The 20,381-nt window shown below is 45.6% G+C and overlaps 1 protein-coding gene across 1 annotated transcript in view; it reads right to left on the bottom strand.

The window, feature by feature from the left end:
• LOC106611399 (dynactin subunit 1) overlaps positions 1-20,381 on the bottom strand; it is a gene marked incomplete at its 3' end in the record, with an annotated part of 283,242 nt that overhangs the window by 20,039 nt on the left and 242,822 nt on the right. Inside the window, exons 14-19 of the mRNA XM_082955503.1 lie at positions 9,496-9,600; positions 3,166-3,480; positions 2,501-2,653; positions 1,742-1,902; positions 888-1,125; positions 141-353 (exon numbers count right to left, since the gene is read on the bottom strand). Coding sequence (XP_082811629.1) covers positions 141-353; positions 888-1,125; positions 1,742-1,902; positions 2,501-2,653; positions 3,166-3,480; positions 9,496-9,600 — 1,185 coding nt within the window. The remainder of the gene's footprint in view (positions 1-140; positions 354-887; positions 1,126-1,741; positions 1,903-2,500; positions 2,654-3,165; positions 3,481-9,495; positions 9,601-20,381) is intronic.

The raw sequence follows: 20,381 nt of genomic DNA, 5'->3' as shown, positions 1-20,381 counted from the left end.
TTGATTGGTTACCTACTGTAGGAAGGTGAGTGCTGATTGGTTACCTGCTGTAGGAAGGTGAGTGCTGATTGGTTACCTGCTGTAGGAAGGTGAGTGCTGATTGGTTACCTGCTGTAGGAAGGTGAGTGCTGATTGGTTACCTGCTGTTGGAAGGTGAGTGCAGCAGGTATCCCAGGTACGTCCGTACCAGGCATGCGTCGGCGGATCTTCTTACAGAACTGTCTGATGTCAGAACAGGAAGTCTCTAGATCCTTCAGCAGCACGGCCAGGTCCGTCTTCTCCTGCCCTGTGTGAAGGAACGCACGCAAACGACCAACCTCCACACACATACAGTCCAACGCACTCTGGGTAAACTACAGACAGGGAGAGAGGGGGAGGGAGAGGGGGAGGGGGGAGAGGGAGAGAAAGAGATAGAGGGGGAGGGAGGGGAGGAGAAAGAGGGAGAGAAAGAGAGCGAGATAGCGGGAGAGGGAAGGGGGAAAGAGGGAGAGAAAGAGAGCGAGATAGCGGGAAAGGGAGGGGGAAAGAGGGAGACAAAGAGAGAGAGATAGCAGGAGGGAGGGAGCAGGGGGGAGAAAGAGGCCGAGAAAGAAAGAGATAGATAGCGGGAGAGGGAGCGAAAGAGAAGGAGAGATAGCGGGAAAAGGGGGAGAGGGAGATGGGGGAAGAGGGAGAGAAAGCGAGAGAGAGATAGCGGGAGAGGGAGGGGGGGAGAAAGAGGGAGAGAAAGCGAGAGAGAGATAGCAGGAGAGGGAGCGTGTAAGAAGAAGTCACGTGGAGATACATAGTTCAAGGTACCCACTAGGTTTAACAACATCCTTCCAGTCAGATTTTGTGACTTAAAAGTTTTTGGCATTGAACACACTTGGAATAAAGATTCTAGGTACCCTGATGTGATCAGCCAGGTGCATGGTGCAGTCTTCTGTCTGCTCTGTCAGGTGGATACTGTACAGGTGCTGGTAGTATTTGATGGCCTTGGTGAGTGGCGCCACGTGCACCGTCTCATCCAGCTGGTCTTTGTGCAGCAGGTCAATCAGGAAGTCCAGGGAACGTTCGTGCACGCCCATCTCCGGGTACAGAGTCCCGATCTTCTGATATACTTCGACACTGCATTGGTTCAGCGCACTACACACACACACACAATAGGTGAGTGAGATCTTTCCATGTAGAAGACTGACTTATTGTTCATATTGATGTAATGTAGCAGACTGAAAGGTGTTCATATTTATGTAATGTAGCAGACTGATTTACTGTTCATATTGATGTAATGTAGCAGACTGACTTAGTGTTCATATTGATGTAATGTAGCAGACTGACTTAGTGTTCATATTGATATAATGTAGCAGACTGACTTAGTGTTCATATTGATGTAATGTAGCAGACTGACTTAGTGTTCATATTGATGTAATGTAGCAGACTGACTTAGTGTTCATATTTATGTAATGTAGCAGACTGACTTACTGTTCATATTTATGTAATGTAGCAGACTGATTTACTGCTCATATTGATGTAATGTAGCAGACTGACTTACTGCTCATATTGATGTAATGTAGCAGACTGACTTATTGTTCATATTTATGTAGTGTAGCAGACTGACTTACTGCTCATATTGATGTAATGTAGCAGACTGACTTCCTGTTCATATTCATGTAATATAGCAGACTGACTTACTGTTCATATTTATGTATTGTAGCAGACTGACTTACTGCTCATATTGATGTAATGTAACAGACTGACTTACTGTTCATATTTATGTAATGTAGCTTGTAGCAGACTGAGAGAGTAGACGAGTCCAGCAGCAAAGCTCAGCTGTTCCCCAGCCGCTCCTCTCATCCCGCTCCTCTCCACACAGTTGTCGTTCAGATCAAACTTCTCCTGGGCCTGCTTACTGATCAGCGCCGCCTGGGGACGCAGGCGCGCATATAACTGGCGGGATTTTAAACCCGGCTCTCCCAACGAGAGAAAACCAATGCGTTGACCGTTAGACCAAAAAAAGGACATGACCTTATTTTCGGGCCAGGACCAACGCTCATTTTGAAAAATCGCAGGCGGAGTTACCTCATCCAGTGACTATGAGCAGTTATGACCCACTCATGTCCGGTACACACACAGACCGCAAATTTAGCAGGCCTCATAATGTTTGAAGACAAACAAACCCCTTTCAAAGATAACAACAATGTGGGGACCTATCAGCAGAGATGTGGGGACCTATGAGCAGCAATGTGGGGACCTATGAGCAGCAATGTGGGGACCTATGAGCAGCAATGTGGGGACCTATCAGCAGCAATGTGGGGACCTATCAGCAGCAATGTGGGGACCTATCAGCAGCGATGTGGGGACCTATGAGCAGCGATGTGTGGACCTATCAGCAGCAATGTGGGGACCTATGAGCAGCAATGTGGGGACCTATCAGCAGCAATGTGGGGACCAATGAGCAGCAATGTGTGGACCTATGACAGAACACATACACAGCTCTCTCTCTCTCTCTCTCTCTCTCTACCTTGAAGATCAGTCTTGGTATGAGCAGAAGAACCAGAATACAGTCGTGGTCTCCTCCATGACGTAGGAAGGAGTCGGGCATGAAGGAGGTGAGGAGAGACACCTGTCTGTTGGCCTGGCCCACTTCCATCTTCCTCAGCTCCATCTCTATGGCCTGGAGACACGCAGAGACACACACAGAGAGAGAGAGACACACACACAGAGAGAGAATCACACACACAGAGAGAGAGAGACACACACAGAGAGAGACACACACAGGGAGAGAGACACACAGAGAGAGAGAGACACAGCAAGAGAGGGGGAGAGAGAGGGAGAGAGAGAGATACACACACAGAGAAAGACACAGAGAGAGACACATAGAGAGAGCAAGAGAGAGAGAGACAGAGACAGAGAGAGAAAGAGCGAGAGAGAGAAAGAGCGAGAGACAGAGAGAGAGAGACAGAGACAGAGAGAGACAGAGAGAAAGAGAGCGAGAGAGAGAGAGCGACAGAGAGAGAGAGAGAGAGAGAGAGAAAGAAAGAGAGACAGAGAGACACACGCAAAAACAGATAGTTTAGACTACACCAATGTATTTTTCACAGCGTATTTCAGGCTGTTAGTGGACAGGAAGTCATGGTACTGTTGTGGACAGGGACACTGTCGACCAGGGCACTGTGTACAGCTCACCTTGGCATAGGCCTTAGTCTCAGCAAACTTGATCTTGAAGTCAAACATCTCAGCCGGAGGTTGCTGCTGCTGCTGTTGTTCAGCTGTGGCTTCCTGCTGGCTGGTCAGCTCTCTGTTCACTTCCTGCAGGTGAGCGGTCAACTCGCGGTACTTCTTGATGGTCTGTTGATAGTCGGCTACGGTCTCCTGAGCAGCCTCCACCCGTTTCTCCGCCTCCCTGACCCTGCCTCCGCCCAGATCCAGCATCTCTCTGAGCTCCAACTCCGTCTCTCTGGCGTTCTCCTGCAGCTCGTCATTCATTTCATTGATGGCTTCCTGTAGAAAACGGACCAATCACAGAGCACAAGATCACACTTAAGTGTGTTTTTTTTGGTAGAGCGAAAAAATAAATAAATATGCATTTCACTGTAAGGTCTACACCTGTTGTATTCAGCATTTCACTGTGAGGTCTACACCTGTTGTATTCAGCATTTCACTGTGAGGTCTACACCTGTTGTATTCAGCATTTCACTGTGAGGTCTACACCTGTTGTAGTCAGCATTTCACTGTGAGGTCTACACCTGTTGTAGTCAGCATTTCACTGTGAGGTCTACACCTGTTGTATTCAGCATTTCACTGTGAGGTCTACTACACCTGTTGTATTCAGCATTTCACTGTGAGGTCTACTACACCTGTTGTATTCAGCATTTCACTGTGAGGTCTACACCTGTTGTATTCAGCATTTCACTGTGAGGTCTACTACACCTGTTGTATTCAGCATTTCACTGTAAGGTCTACTACACCTGTTGTATTCAGCATTTCACTGTGAGGTCTACACCTGTTGTATTCAGCATTTCACTGTGAGGTCTACACCTGTTGTATTCAGCATTTCACTGTGAGGTCTACTACACTTGTTGTATTCAGCATTTCACTGTAAGGTCTACTACACCTGTTGTGTTCAGCATTTCACTGTGAGGTCTACTACACCTGTTGTATTCAGCATTTCACTGTGAGGTGGATATGTGTCTTCTTGAGTAAAATAAAGAAAAACCTGTGAATGAGTAGGTATGTCCAAACTTTTGAGCAGTAGTTTAACTATTCTGACCCTTCACTCAGTACTTTGTTGAAGCACCTTTGGCAGCGATTACAGCCTCCAGTCTTCTTGGGTATGACTCTACAAGCTTGGCACACCTGTATTTGGGGAGTTTCTCCCATTTTTCTCTGCAGATCCTCTCAAGCTCTGTCAGGTTGGATGGGAGAGTCGCTGCACAGCTATTTTTAGGTCTCTCCAGAGATTTTCGATCGGGTTCAAGTTCAGGCTCTGGCTGGGCCACTCAAGGACATTCAGAGACTTGTCCCGAAGCCACTCCTGCGTTGTCTTGGCTGTGTGCTTAGAGTCGTTGTCCTGTTGGAAGGTGAACCTTCACCTTCGACTGTCAACTGTGGGACCTTATATAGACAGGTGTGTGCCTTTCCAAATCATATCAAATCAATTGAATTTACCACAGGTGGACTCCAATCAAGTTGTAGAAACATCTCAAGGATGATCAATGGAAACATCAATGGAAACAGGATGCACCTGAGCTCAATTTAGAGAGTTACTTTTTAGTCATTTCTAAAAACCTGTTTTCTCTTTGTGTATTGTGTATAGATAGATTGATGAGGAAAAAAAATAAACGTAATCAATTTTACGATAAGAGTGTAACGTAACAAAATGTGGAAAAAGGGGAAGGGGTCTGAATTCTTTCCGAATGCTACGTACTGTCACGCCCTGGCCATAGAGAGATTTTTTATTCTCTATTTTGGGTAGGCCAGGGTGTGACTAGGGTGGGCATTCTATGTTCCTTTTTCTATGTTCTTTATTTTCTATGTTTTGGCCAGGTATGGTTCTCAATCAGGGACAGCTTTCTATCGTTGTGTTGTGTTGTGGGAAGTTGACTTTGTTTATGCCACATAGCCTTTAGCTTCACGGTTTGTTGGGTAGTGTTTATTTGTTTTGTTCTGCGTCTTTTCTAATAAAAATAACATGTACGCTCACCACACTGCACCTTGGTCCTCTCCTTTCAACCGACGTGACACGTACACATTCAGTGACGTCACAATTATCAGCTATGTATGACTATTGATTGATTGATTGATTGATTGATTGATTGATTGATTGATTGGCCATTCATTCACTGAAGTGAGCAGAGTGAAGAGAGACACATTAGTGCATGGGTAGGTAGGCCTACCAACGGAAAACATCTGAAAGCGTTGCTGTTTGTAGTTATTAAATTCAGACCACAGAAATAACCAATGTTTATCAAAAATGTCTAGGAAGTAAACCAAATTCTAATTAAACTCCACATTTTACCCCGTTGAAAAACATTGAAGATCATTTGAATTTCAGTGTACTTCCTGAATTGACTGGAAGTGAAATGAAATTGACGCCCAACCATGTCTGTCTGTTGGTCTGTGGTGTGTCTGTCCAAGTTGGTCTGTGGTGTTTCTGTCCCAGTTGGTCTGTGGTGTGTCTGTCCCAGTTGGTCTGTGGTGTTTCTGTCCCAGTTGGTCTGTGGTCTGTCCCAGTTGGTCTGTGGTGTGTCTGTCCCAGCTGGTCTGTGGTGTTTCTGTCCCAGTTGGTCTGCGGTGTTTCTGTCCCAGTTGGTCTGTGGTGTTTCTGTCCCAGTTGGTCTGTGGTGTGTCTGTCCCAGCTGGTCTGTGATGTTTCTGTCCCAGCTGGTCTGTGTCTGTCCCAGCTGGTCTGTGGTGTTTCTGTCCCAGCTGGTCTGTGGTGTGTCTGTCCCAGTTGGTCTGTGGTGTTTCTGTCCCAGCTGGTCTGTGGTGTTTCTGTCCCAGTTGGTCTGTGGTGTTTCTGTCCCAGCTGGTCTGTGGTCTGTCCCAGTTTGTCTGTGGTGTGTCTGTCCCAGCTGGTCTGTGGTGTGTCTGTCCCAGTTGGTCTGTGGTGTTTCTGTCCCAGTTGGTCTGTGGTGTTTCTGTCCCAGCTGGTCTGTGGTGTGTCTGTCCCAGCTGGTCTGTTGGTGTGTCTGTCCCAGCTGGTCTGTGGTGTTTCTGTCCCAGCTGGTCTGTGGTGTTTCTGTCCTAGTTGGTCTGTGGTGTGTCTGTCCCAGCTGATCTGTGGTGTGTCTGTTGGTCTGTGGTGTTTCTGTCCCAGTTGGTCTGTGGTGTGTCTGTCCCAGCTGGTCTGTGGTGTGTGTGTCCCAGCTGGTATGTGGTGTTTCTGTCCCAGTTGGTCTGTGGTGTTTCTGTCCCAGCTGGTCTGTGTCTGTCCCAGCTGGTCTGTGGTGTGTCTGTCCCAGCTGGTCTGTGGTGTTTCTGTCCCAGCTGGTATGTGGTGTTTCTGTCCCAGCTGGTCAGTGGTGTGTCTGTCCTATTTGGTCTGTGGTGTGTCTGTTGGTCTGTGGTGTTTCTGTCCCAGTTGGTCTGTAGTGTTTCTGTCCCAGTTGGTCTGTGGTGTGTCTGTCCCAGTTGGTCTGTGGTGTTTCTGTCCCAGTTGGTCTGTGGTGTTTCTGTCCCAGCTGGTCTGTGGTGTTTCTGTCCTAGTTGGTCTGTGGTGTGTCTGTCCCAGCTGGTCTGTGGTGTTTCTGTCCTAGTTGGTCTGTGGTGTGTCTGTCCCAGCTGGTCTGTGGTGTGTCTGTTGGTCTGTGGTGTTTCTGTCCCAGTTGGTCTGTGGTGTGTCTGTCCCAGCTGGTCTGTGGTGTGTCTGTTGGTCTGTGGTGTTTCTGTCCCAGTTGGTCTGTGGTGTGTCTGTCCCAGCTGGTCTGTGGTGTTTCTGTCCCAGCTGGTCTGTGGTGTTTCTGTCCCAGCTGGTCTGTGGTGTTTCTGTCCCAGCTGGTGTGTGGTGTTTCTGTCCCAGTTGGTCTGTGGTGTGTCTGTCCCAGCTGGTCTGTGGTGTTTCTGTCCCAGTTGGTCTGTGGTGTTTCTGTCCCAGCTGGTCTGTGGTCTGTCCCAGTTGGTCTGTGGTGTGTCTGTCCCAGTTGGTCTGTGGTGTGTCTGTACCAGCTGGTCTGTGGTGTTTATGTCCCAGTTGCTCTGTGGTGTGTCTGTTGGTCTGTGGTGTTTCTGTCCTAGTTGGTCTGTGGTGTTTCTGTCCCAGTTGGTCTGTGGTGTTTATGTCCCAGTTGGTCTGTGGTGTGTCTGTTGGTCTGTGGTGTTTCTGTCCCAGTTGGTCTGTGGTGTGTCTGTCCCAGTTGGTCTGTGGTGTTTCTGTCCCAGCTGGTCTGTGGTGTTTCTGTCCCAGTTGATCTGTGGTGTTTCTGTCCCAGTTGATCTGTGGTGTGTCTGTCCCAGCTGGTCTGTGGTGTTTCTGTCCTAGTTGGTCTGTGGTGTGTCTGTCCCAGTTGGTCTGTGGTGTTTCTGTCCCAGCTGGTCTGTGGTGTTTCTGTCCCAGTTGATCTGTGGTGTTTCTGTCCCAGCTGGTCTGCGTCTGTCCCAGTTGGTCTGTGGTGTTTTTGTCCCAGTTGGTCTGTGGTGTGTCTGTCCCAGTTGGTCTGTGGTGTGTCTGTCCCAGCTGGTCTGTGGTTTTTCAGTCCTAGTTGGTCTGTGGTGTTTCTGTCCCAGTTGGTCTGTGGTGTTTATATCCCAGTTGGTCTGTGGTGTGTCTGTCCCAGCTGGTCTGTGGTGTTTCTGTCCCAGTTGGTCTGTGGTGTTTCTGTCCCAGCTGGTCTGTGGTGTGTGTGTCCCAGCTGGTATGTGGTGTTTCTGTCCCAGCTGGTATGTGGTGTTTCTGTCACAGTTGGTCTGTGGTGTTTCTGTCCCAGCTGGTCTGTGTCTGTCCCAGATGGTCTGTGGTGTGTCTGTCCCAGCTGGTCTGTGGTGTTTCTGTCCCAGCTGGTATGTGGTGTTTCTGTCCCAGCTGGTCAGTGGTGTGTCTATCCTATTTGGTCTGTGGTGTGTCTGTTGGTCTGTGGTGTTTCTGTCCCAGTTGGTCTGTGGTGTTTCTGTCCCAGTTGGTCTGTGGTGTGTCTGTCCCAGTTGGTCTGTGGTGTTTCTATCCCAGTTGGTCTGTGGTGTTTCTGTCCCAGTTGGTCTGTGGTGTGTCTGTCCCAGTTGGTCTGTGGTGTTTCTGTCCCAGCTGGTCTGTGGTGTGTCTGTCCCATTTGGTCTGTGGTGTTTCTGTCCCAGCTGGTCTGTGGTGTGTCTGTCCCAGTTGGTCTGTGGTGTGTCTGTCCCAGTTGGTCTGTGGTTTTTCTGTCCCAGCTGGTCTGTGGTGTTTCTGTCCTAGTTGGTCTGTGGTGTGTCTGTCCCAGCTGGTCTGTGGTGTTTCTGTCCTAGTTGGTCTGTGGTGTGTCTGTCCCAGCTGGTCTGTGGTGTGTCTGTCTGTCTGTGGTGTTTCTGTCCCATTTGGTCTGTGGTGTTTCTGTCCCAGCTGGTCTGTGGTGTGTCTGTCCCAGTTGGTCTGTGGTGTGTCTGTCCCAGCTGGTCTGTGGTGTTTATGTCCCAGTTGCTCTGTGGTGTGTCTGTTGGTCTGTGGTGTTTCTGTCCTAGTTGGTCTGTGGTGTTTCTGTCCCAGTTGGTCTGTGGTGTTTATGTCCCAGTTGGTCTGTGGTGTGTCTGTTGGTCTGTGGTGTTTCTGTCCCAGTTGGTCTGTGGTGTGTCTGTCCCAGTTGGTCTGTGGTGTTTCTGTCCCAGCTGGTCTGTGGTGTTTCTGTCCCAGTTGATCTGTGGTGTTTCTGTCCCAGTTGATCTGTGGTGTGTCTGTCCCAGCTGTTCTGTGGTGTTTCTGTCCTAGTTGGTCTGTGGTGGTTCTGTCCCAGCTGGTCTGTGGTGTTTCTGTCCCAGCTGGTCTATGGTGTTTCTGTCCCAGTTGATCTGTGGTGTTTCTGTCCCAGTTGATCTGTGGTGTGTCTGTCCCAGCTGGTCTGTGGTGTGTCTGTCCCAGTTGGTCTGTGTCTGTCCCAGCTGGTCTGTGGTGTGTCTGTCCCAGCTGGTCTGTGGTGTGTCTGTCCCAGCTGGTCTGTGGTGTTTCTGTCCCAGTTGGTCTTTGGTGTTTCTGTCCCAGCTGGTCTGTGGTGTGTCTGTCCCAGCTGGTCTGTGGTGTGTCTGTCTCAGCTGGTCTGTGGTGTTTCTGTCCCAGCTGGTCTGTGGTGTGTCTGTCCCAGCTGGTCTGTGGTGTGTCTGTCCTCGTTGGTCTGTGGTGTGTCTGTCCCAGCTGGTCTGTGGTGTTTCTGTCCCAGCTGGTCTGTGGTGTTTCTGTCCCAGTTGGTCTGTGGTGTGTCTGTCCTAGTTGGTCTGTGGTGTGTCTGTCCCAGCTGGTCTGTGGTGTGTCTGTCCCAGCTGGTCTGTGGTGTTTCTGTCCCAGCTGGTCTGTGGTGTGTCTGTCCCAGCTGGTCTGTGGTGTGTCTGTCTCACCAGATCAACGACGGTCTCTCTCAGCTCTCTGACTTTCTCCTCCAGGTCCAGATTCCTCTCTGTCAGAGTCTCCACCATCTCCTCAGCTCCTAGAGCCCCATCCACCTGGAACACAGATCACAACACAACCATCAGCCCCATCCACCTGGAACACAGATCACAACACAACCATCAGCCCCATCCACCTGGAACACAGATCACAACACAACCATCAGCCCCATCCACCTGGAACACAGATCACAACACAACCATCAGCCCCACTACCTGGAACACAGATCACAACACAACCATCAGCCCCATCCACCTGGAACACAGATCACAACACAACCATCAGCCCCATCCACCTGGAACACAGATCACAACACAACCATCAGCCCCATCCACCTGGAACACAGATCACAACACAACCATCAGCCCCATCACCTGGAACACAGATCACAACACAACCATCAGCCCCATCCACCTGGAACACAGATCACAACACAACCATCAGCCCCATCCACCTGGAACACAGATCACAACACAACCATCAGCCCCATCCACCTGGAACACAGATCACAACACAACCATCAGCCCCATCCACCTGGAACACAGATCACAACACAACCATCAGCCCCATCCACCTGGAACACAGATCACAACACAACCATCAGCCCCATCCACCTGGAACACAGATCACCAAACAACCATCAGCCCCATTTACCTGGAACACAGATCACAACACAACCATCAGCCCCATACACCTGGAACACAGATCACAACGCAACCATCAGCCCCATCTACCTGGAACACAGATCACAACACAACCATCAGCCCCATTCACCTGGAACACAGATCACAACACAACCATCAGTCACATCCACCTGGAACACAGATCACAACACAACTATCAGGGACTATAATTATTCTTATTCCCTCACCAGCAGCCGTGTTAAGAGTTTGTAACATAAACCTTTCCTTTACAGGAAACCTGGGAATTTGGGGAAAGTTCCCAGACTTGTTGAACCCTATAAAAACACAGGAAAATCTGTATTTTGACTGCACTGTGCCTTCCAAAATAGATAAGTCCAGGTAGTCACAAAAATAGATGGGTGTTGGTTTAATTGTGATTTTAATGAATCAAGTGGCAGTTTTTTTTCTTCCTGTGAGCGAGGAGCGTTTTTTACATTTTTTTAGCAGAGTGGTTGGAAAGGACGTCTTCCGACCGCTCAACTCCGCTCACATGCTCTGCTTAGCGGTAAATTAACGGGGAAAAAAATTACAGTACGAGTAGATTTTGAACCCTTTAAAAAAAAAAAAAAAGATAACTGGAAAAGCCAAGATAATCAGGTGGGCGGGGCATGCGCGTTGCTACTCATTACATCATAAAGGCCACTGTGGAAAAACAGCTGCCCATTCAACATAACTATATACATGTAGGTTAGTAGTTCTAAAGAAAAAAACAATTTTGGGGGGTTCTCATAGGCTTACAATGTTTTTTTATTTATTTTTTAATCGCTAAGATTATATTTGGTTGTGATAGTTGCAAAGTAACTCTTAAAAAAAAAAAAAGATATATCTGTTATTTTACCAGGTAAGTTGACTGAGAACACGTTCTCATTTGCAGCAACAACCTGGAGAATAGTTACAGGGTAGAGGAGGGGGATGAATGAGCCAATTGTAAGCTGGGGATGATTAGGTGGCCGTGATGGTTTGAGGGCCAGATGGGGAATTTAGTCAGGACACAGGGGTTAACACCCCTACTCTTACGATAAGTGCCATGGGATCTATAATTACCTCAGAGAGTCAGGACACCCGTTTAACGTCCCACCCGAAAGACGGCACCCTACACAGGGCAATGTCCCCAATCACTGCCCTGGGGCATTGGGATATTTTTTTAGACCAGAGGAAAGAGTGCCTTCTACTGGCCCTCCAACACCACTTCCAGCAGCATCTGGTCTCCCATGCAGGGACTGACCAGGACCAACCCTGCTTAGCTTCAGAAGCAAGCCAGCAGTGGTATGCAGGGTGGTATGCTGCTGGCCTTTTGGATTTCAGCAGTTGTTAGCTAGAATGCCAATGCTCATTGACATACAGTTCCTTCAGAAAGTATTCATACCCCTTGACCTATTCCACATTTTGTTGTTTTACAGCCTGAATTCAAAATAGATTCATATTTATTTTTTATTATTATTTTCAGAATTCTTCAAGCTCTGTCAAAATGGTTGTTTATCATTGCTAGACAACCATTTTCAAGTAAAATTAAGTCAAAACTGTAACTCGGCCACTCAGGAACATTTACTGTCTTCTTGGTAAGCAACTCCAGTGTATATTTGGCCTTGTGTTTTAGGTTATTGTCCTGCTGAAAGGTGAATTCATCTCCCAGTGTCTTGTGGAAAGCAGACTGAACCAGGTTTTCCTCTAGGATTTTTCCATTCTGTTTATTTTTTTATCATGAAAAACTCTCCAGCCCTTAACGATTACAAGCATACCCATAACATGATGCAGCCACCACCATGCTTGAAAATATGGAGAGTTGTACTCATTTTTTGCAGTTTTACTTTAGTCCCTTGTTGGAAACAGGATGCATGTTTTGGAATATTTGTATTCTGTACAGTATTCCTTCTTTTCAATTAGGTAAGTATTGTGGAGTAACTACAATGTTGTTGATCCATCCTCAGTTTTCTCCTATCCCAGCCATTAAACTCTGTAACTGTTTTAAAGTCACCATTGGCCTCATGGGTGAAATCCCTGAGCGGTTTCCTTCCTCTCCGGCAACTGAGTTAGGAAGGACGCCTGTATCTTTGTAATGGCTGGGTGTATTTATGCATCATCCAAAGTGTAATCAATAACTTCACCATGCTCAAAGGGATATTCAATGTTCGAAAAACATAATCCCACTTTGTCATTCTGGGGTATTGTGTGTTGGCCAGTAACAAAAATAATCTCAAAATAGTCCACTTTAGATTCAGTCTTTAAAACAAGAAAATGTGGAAAAAAGTCAAGGGGTGTGAATACTTTCTGAAGGCGCTTGTAGGCTGCAGAAAAGCTAGCCAAAGACCAATTTACTGATTGAAGTTTAAGTGTATTTTTAAGTAGTAAGTAATGTAGCTGATTTGCGATGATAACACAAACACTATATTTAAGCAGGTTATTTATACAAGCCTTTACAATCCAATTATAATCCAAAAGTAGTGTGAAATGCACTCGTAAACAACACGTAAATGGATGCTTTTTTTTTTGCTGACGGTCTATTAATAAAAACTCTCCAGTGTTTTCCTCCAAAGTGAAAATACTGCTTTAGCGTATGGACCCACTATTTGAGATAAAAACAGATAACAGGTCTTGATGAAGATCTCTGTTGGAATTGAAACGTTGTCTGTTTGTCTCAATATATATATAACAACAGTGTTTCAAGTGAGGCTGAACATACTGATTTGGGTCTCATTTTATACTATAGCTTTGCTCATAAAAAAAAAATGCATGACTGAAGCCCAAACGAGAGTTGTCTTGGGGTTGTGAATCCATGTGTGTGTCCTCTTGTATTGCACTTTGGAAGCGTTTGTACAGTCGAGGACAAAAGTTTTGAGAATGACACAAAATATTACATTTTCACAAAGTCTGCTGCCTCAGTTTGTATGATGGCAATTTGCATATACTCCAGAATGTTATGAAGAGTGATCAGATGAATTGCAAAGTCGCTCTTTGCCAGTAACCGAAAGGTTGCTGGATCGAATCCCCGAGCTGACAAGGTCAAAATCTGTCGTTCTGCCCCTGAACAAGGCAGTTATAACCCACTGTTCCCCAGGCCCTGAGTAAGGCAGTTATAACCCACTGTTCCCCGGGCCCTGAGTAAGGCAGTTATAACCCACTGTTCTCCGGGCCCTGAGTAAGGCAGTTATAACCCACTGTTCCCCTGGTCGATGAAGATGTGGATGTTGATAATGGCAGCCCCCCCCCCCAGCACCTCTCTGATTCAGAGGGGTTGGGTTAAATGCGGAAGACACATTTCAGTTGAATACATTCAGTTGTACAACTGACTAAGAAGTCCCTTATCCTAGTAGTATCGAAAGAAAAGGGAGCGCTGTACTCAGATCAGCTTTCTACATTCTAATCTTACCTCATTATATCATTCGAATTATTTCACAATACTGACCACGGATCAGCTCCTATTATCACCCTACGGCTGCAAATATTGAGGCGGATTATACTTATGTTTACCAAATAAAAATTCACAAAATCACTGATTTGGCACATCATTGATCACATTAGGCTACACAGCCTGAAATATATTGAGTCAAATTACAGACAGTAGCCTACAAGTAGCAAAATAGAACTCAATTGATTGAACATGATTAAAATAAGCATACAGCCTATTATATATTATGTTATCTCTTTTTCATTTGAATAATATTTTTATACGTTGAGTGTTTGTATCGATTGGAAAGACGTTGGCAACTTTGTATTTGAAGTCAACTTTGTTCGTAAATTATCGGTGTCACAGAGAGACGGATAAACCATTTGATTCTGTGTTTAGGGGAGATCTTCTGTGTATAAAGGGGACGTTTGAGGGCAAAATAGCATCTAAATAGCGTTAGATTACGAGAGTTTTCAAGTGCGACGTTAATAACGATTGTTTTGGGAAACAGCTCAGAGATTTAACAATGCTCCTAAGAAACTAACGATGAATTTTGCCTTAAAATGCTTTTGCGAAACCAATCCTTGGTCTTGTGTCTGGAAGTATTTTAGGCTAACTAGTGCTAAAGTAGGTTTGACTTTGGATAGCCTATCTCTGGGGCTAGTTAGAGACAGTCAATAAATTACACAATGAAAATGGGACAATATTTAGTTTGTATATGAATTTCTATAATTTTATAGTAGGTTTGAGGTTTTTAACTCATTGAAATTTTTAGCTATTTAAACTTTTTTTTATATCGTCCCATGTACATTGTGTAATTTACTGATGGTTCCTAACTAGCCCCGTCGGAATATCCAAAGTCAAACCAAATTTACCACGGGCATTACAATCGGGTTGCGTGCAGCTGCGCTCGAAATTGATGATTACTTGGGTGCTGTTGTAACGTATGCTTCCAACTCACACTCTCAAACACCTATATCACCTGAATGCAGCTCACTCTCCAGATCCCAATCACCTGAATTCTGATCACCTGTTCACACACTTGTACAGTGGGGCAAAAAAGTACTTAGTCAGCCACCAATTGTGCATGTTCTCCCACTTAAAAAGATGAGAGAGGCCTGTAATTTTCATCATAGGTACACTTCAACTATGACAGACAAAATGAGAAGAAAAAAAATCCAGAGAATCACATTGTAGGATTTTTCATGAATTTATTTGCAAATTATGGTGGAAAATAAGTATTTGGTGATAACAAAAGTTTATCTCAATACTTTGTTATATACCCTTTGTTGGCAATGACACAGGTCAAACATTTTCTGTAAGTCTTCACAAGGTTTTCACACACTGTTGCTGGTATTTTGGCCCATTCCTTTATGCTGATCTCCTCTAGAGCAGTGATGTTTTGGGGCTGTTGCTGGGCAACACGGACTTTCAACTCCCTCCAAAGATTTTCTATGGGGTTGAGATCTGGAGACTGGCTAGGCCACTCCAGGACCTTGAAATGCTTCTTACGAAGCCACTCCTTCGTTGCCCGGGTGGTGTGTTTGGGATCATTGTCATGCTGAAAGACCCAGCCACGTTTCATCTTCAATGCCCTTGCTGATGGTAGGCTTTGTTACTTTGGTCCCAGCTCTCTGCAGGTTATTCACTAGGTCCCCCCGTGTGGTTCTGGGATTTTTGCTCACCGTTCTTGTGATCATTTTGACCCCACGGGGTGAGATCTTGTGTGGAGCCCCAGATCGAGGGAGATTATCAGTGGTCTTGTATGTCTTCCATTTCCTAATAATTGCTCCCACAGTTGATTTCTTCAAACCAAGCTGCTTACCTATTGCAGATTCAGTCTTCCCTGCCTGGTGCAGGTCTACAATTTTGTTTCTGGTGTCCTTTGACAGCTCTTTGGTCTTGGCCATAGTGGAGTTTGGAGTGTGACTGTTTGAGGTTGTGGACAGGTGTCTTTTATACTGATAACAAGTTCAAACAGGTGCCATTAATACAGGTAACAAGTGGAGGACAGAGGAGCCTCTTAAAGAAGACGTCACAGGACTGTGAGAGCCAGAAATCTTGCTTGTTTGTAGGTGACCAAATACTTATTTTCCACCATAATTTGCAAATAAATTCATTAAAAATCCTACAATGTGATTTTCTGGATTTTTTTCCCACATTTTGTCTGTCATAGTTGACGTGTACCTATGATGAAAATTACAGGCCTCTCTCATCTTTTTAAGTGAGAGAACTTGCACAATTGGTGGCTGACTAAATACTTTTTTGCCCCACTGTATGTCATTATCACACACTATTTAGTTCAGTTCATTGCACCCCATCATTGTGAGGTATTGTTTGTTTTGTTACACATTCTATTCAGGGCTCTGTTAATTTCTGTATTAGTCCTCCTGTGTATCATCATTTTTCAACATCCTCACTAACGACGTCTGTTGCCTATTTCCTGCCTGTACTTTTGCCAGATCAGATTTCCTGTCATCAACCTCTTCTGCCTGCCCCTGGACCCAGCGACCTGTCTCCTCCTGTGGTCCTTTACTAATAAAACAACCTGCTGCGTCCTGCGCTTGAAAACTAGCTCTCTGTCTCCCATCTTACTCATTACAGGTGTGGGCATATGGGCAGGATTGAAATAGACCCAACCCAAGGAAAACTATTGCATATCCTTAATTCCCGTGACATACAATCTTTTTCCTAATCATCTCGGAAATCTCAGTTTTGGACGAGACTGATTTTATGACCAAAATGATCCTATTTACACTTGAGTCAATTTTTTTTACACTAGAAAAATGTTTCTGTCTCATATCAATGGCATTTAGGCTGTTTTCAACCAGACAAGTTGCCCTTTTTCCGATTCAGTTGGACTTTAACTAAATATGTAGAGCTTATTAATTATGTAAATGATAATGGTTATAGATAAAGACACAGTTATGGATATAAATATGTAAAGATACAATCAGTATAATCAGAGCTCTGTATTTATTTGGACAGTGAAGCAAACATTTAAAAAAATGTGGCTCTATACTCCAGCATTTTGGACTTGAGATAAAAAAAAAAGTCATATTAGGCAACAGTACAGAATGTCACCTTTTATTTGAGGGTATTTTTGTTTTACCGTTTTTAGATATATTGTTTTTGACTTTGTGTACCTAGTTCCCCCAATTTGAAGAAGTTATAAGTATTTAGACAAATAAAACATTTGTTGGGTTGCCACGGCGATAATGTACTGACTTGTTCAGTAATTGAAGTTGGAAATTCAAACATTGCAGATTGTGAAATACATTTTTAACGCAACAGCAACCAATTGATTACATTTTTTAAAATATATATACAACTGTCATGTATAGCCAGAGCCTGCATGAGCCGTCCTCGCGCTCTTTCCCAGCTTGGAAAGAAAGTTTAGCACGGTGTATAAAATCAGTCTATTAATTCCCACAGTCCATGTCAACTGGTGTGACCGACACATTCTGTCGCCAAAGAGCCAACATGGCTCACAGTATACCCGGTCTATTTTTGGTGAATAACACAACCATCTCCGGTCAATCTGACTACCATGTTTTAAAAAAAATCTGTAGTAGAACTCATTTGAAATGCACCTGCCCTTTATGGCTCTAGGATCGGTCGGTTTGTCTCCAGAATCGGTCGGTTTGTCTCCAGAATCGGTCCGTTTGTCTCTAGGATCGGTCCGTTTGGCTCCAGGATCGGTCCATTCCTCTCTACGATCGGTCCGTTTGGCTCTAGGATCGGTCCATTTGGCTCCAGGATCGGTCCGTTTGGCTCCAGGATCGGTCCATTCCTCTCTAGGATCGGTCCGTTTGTCTCTAGGATCGGTCCGTTTGGATCTAGGATCGGTCCGTTTGGCTCTAGGATCGGTCCGTTTGTCTCTAGGATCGGTCCGTTTGGCTCTAGGATCGGTCCGTTTGGCTCTAGGATTGGTCCATTTGCTTTAGGATTGGTCCGTTTGGCACCAGGATCGGTCCGTTTGGCTCTAGGATCGGTCCGTTTGGCTCTAGGATTGGTCCTTTTGTCTCTACGAATGGTCCGTTTGGCTCTAGGATCGGTCCGTTTGGCTCTAGGATCGGTCCGTTTGTCTCTAGGATCGGTCCATTCCTCTCTGGGATTGGTCCGTTTGGCTCTAGGATCGGTCCGTTAGGCTCCAGGATCGGTCTGCTTGTCTCCAGGATCGGTCCGTTTGGCTCTAGGATCGGTCCATTCCTCTCTAGGATTGGTCCGTTTGTCTTTAAGATCAGTCCGTTTGGCTCTAGGATCGGTCCGTTTGGCTCTAGGATCGGTCCGTTTGGCTCTAGGATCGGTCCGTTTGTCTCTACGATTGGTCCGTTTGGCTCTAGGATCAGTCCGTTTGGCTCTAGGATCGGTCCGTTTGTCTTACACGATCCCGTATGTATGATATAATCTTGATGTTGTCATCATGTATATATCAAACGGGAAATGTAAGCTACCCTATCTGACTCCATGCTGTCGGGGCTATCAGTCTCATCACTCGTAGGCCACCAAGTGTTCACGGGGGGGGGGGGGGGGGGGGGGGTCGATGACATTAGCGCCGTCAGCTTGGTTTTCTGGAGGAGGAGGAGGAAGAGGAGGGCATTTTGATTACCTTACTGAGGGCATAACTGGACTGCTTGTATTCTGCCATATTCCCAGTCACCTTGCCATGGTTAAATGCGGTGGTTTGCGCTTTCAGTTTTGTGTGAATACCGCCATCTATCCACGGTTCTTGGTTTGGGTAGGTTTTAATAGTCACAGTGGGAACAACATCCCCTATACACTTCCTGATGAACTTAGTCACTATTTTAGTGTATATGTCTATGTTATTCTCAGAGAAAACCTGGAACAAGTCCCATTCCGCTTGATCAAAGCAGTCTTGAAGCATGGATTCCGATTGGTCAGACCAGCGTTGACAATACCTTAGCACAGATACTTCCTGTTTGAGTTTCTGCTTATAGGAAGCAAAATGGAGTCGTGATCTGATATGCCGAAGGGAGGGCCTTGTAGCCATCCCGGAAGGGAGAGTAACAACAAAGAGTTTTTTACTACAGCCAATGTGTTGATAGAACTTTGGTAGCGTTTTCCTCAGATCTTCTTTATTAGTTCCCAGTTATAATAAATGCAGCTTCAGGATATATAGTTTCCAGTTTGCAGAAGGTCCAGTGTAGTTCCTTGAGAGCTGTCGTGGTATCGGCTTGAGGGGGGATATACACGGCTGTGGCGATAACCGAAGATAATTATCTTGGGAGGTAATGCGGTCGGCATTTGATTGTGAGGTATTCTAGGTCGAGTGAACAAAAGGACTTGAGTTCCTGTACGTTACCAAAATCCCACCATCAATGAGTGTATGTTGCTTTTACCAAACTGACCCCCTGCAACTAGACACAGACATTTTATGAGACTCCGGTTTCCCCGAATCGAGGACAAAGAAGGCATCGCTAAGGTATGTCAAAAATTCTCTGTGCTAGGCACTACAAAATTCTCTCTGACCGCAAGGCACTACAAAGGGTACTGCGTACGGCCCAGTACATAACCAGGGCCATTCTTCCTGCCACCCAGGACCTCTATACCAGGCAGTGTCAGAGGAAGGCCCTAAAAATTGTCAAAGACTCCAGCCACCCTAGTCATAGACTGTTCTCTCTGCTACCGCATGGCAAGTCTAGGTGCAAAAGAGGCTTCTAAACAGCTTCTACCCCAAGCCATAAGACTCCTGAACAGCTAATCAAATGGCTACCCAGACTATTTGCATTGCCCCCCCCCCCCTTCTACACTGCTGCTACTCTGTTATTATCTACGCATATATCACTTTAATAACTCTACCTACATGTACATATTACCTCAATTACCTCAACTAACCAGTGCCCCCGCACATTGACTCTGTACCGTAACACCCTGTATATAGCATCGCTATTGTTATTTTCCTGCTGCTCTTTAATTATTTGTTACTTTAATTTCTTACTTTTTTTAGGTATTTTCTTGTTGGTTAAGTAAGCATTTCACTGTAAGGTCTACACCTGTTGTAATCGACGCATGTGACAAATACAAATTTGATTTGATACACCAAACAGTACCTATCCTGTAACTCCCAGTAATGGATACCAAAAATATTTGGTTAAATCACATTATCTAGTGTAACAATCTGTAGCTGTGATTTTGGGCAGCTCCATGGTAAGAAATGTGACTGTTCCTGGTGTAGAAATAATGTCCTATCCCGGAGCTCCAGTAAATGACATTACTAAGCTGGTCCTGAATGGACAACGTCAGGACATGGACATTGATTCTATCAAAGTCCATGTGGGTTTTAATGACATTACTAAGCTGCTCCTGAATGACATGGACATTGATTCTATCCTAGTCCATGTGGGTTTTAATTACATTATGAAGGGCAGCTCTGAACAGTTGAAACTGGATTTTAAAGAGCTGATCGACTCTCTGCTAGACGCTAATAAAAGACCCATCACATCTGGCCTTGTGTCCTCTCTGAATCTTGGCATTGAAAGCTTTAGCAAGATTCTTTCTCTTCACAACTGGCTACGTGATCATTGCAGCTCAATGGGTGTAACTTTTGTTGACAATTTCGATACCTTTTGGAAACAAAACACGTTTTATAAGGAGGATGGAATCCACCCAAATCATTTGGGTTCCTGGATCCTTTCACAGCGTTATAAGGCTGCGTTGAGACAATGACTTATCAATGACCCAGGTCCAGCTCAGCTAATCCCTACCATTGTGTCGCTGAGTTATCATAATGCTTTAGCTAATGACA

This window comes from Salmo salar, chromosome 09 (genome assembly GCF_965601325.2).
Source record: "Salmo salar chromosome 09, fSalSal1, whole genome shotgun sequence".
Lineage (NCBI taxonomy): Eukaryota > Metazoa > Chordata > Actinopteri > Salmoniformes > Salmonidae > Salmo > Salmo salar.
The sequence above is the reverse complement of the archived record's forward strand: the minus strand, read 5'-3'. Positions and strand labels throughout refer to the sequence as shown.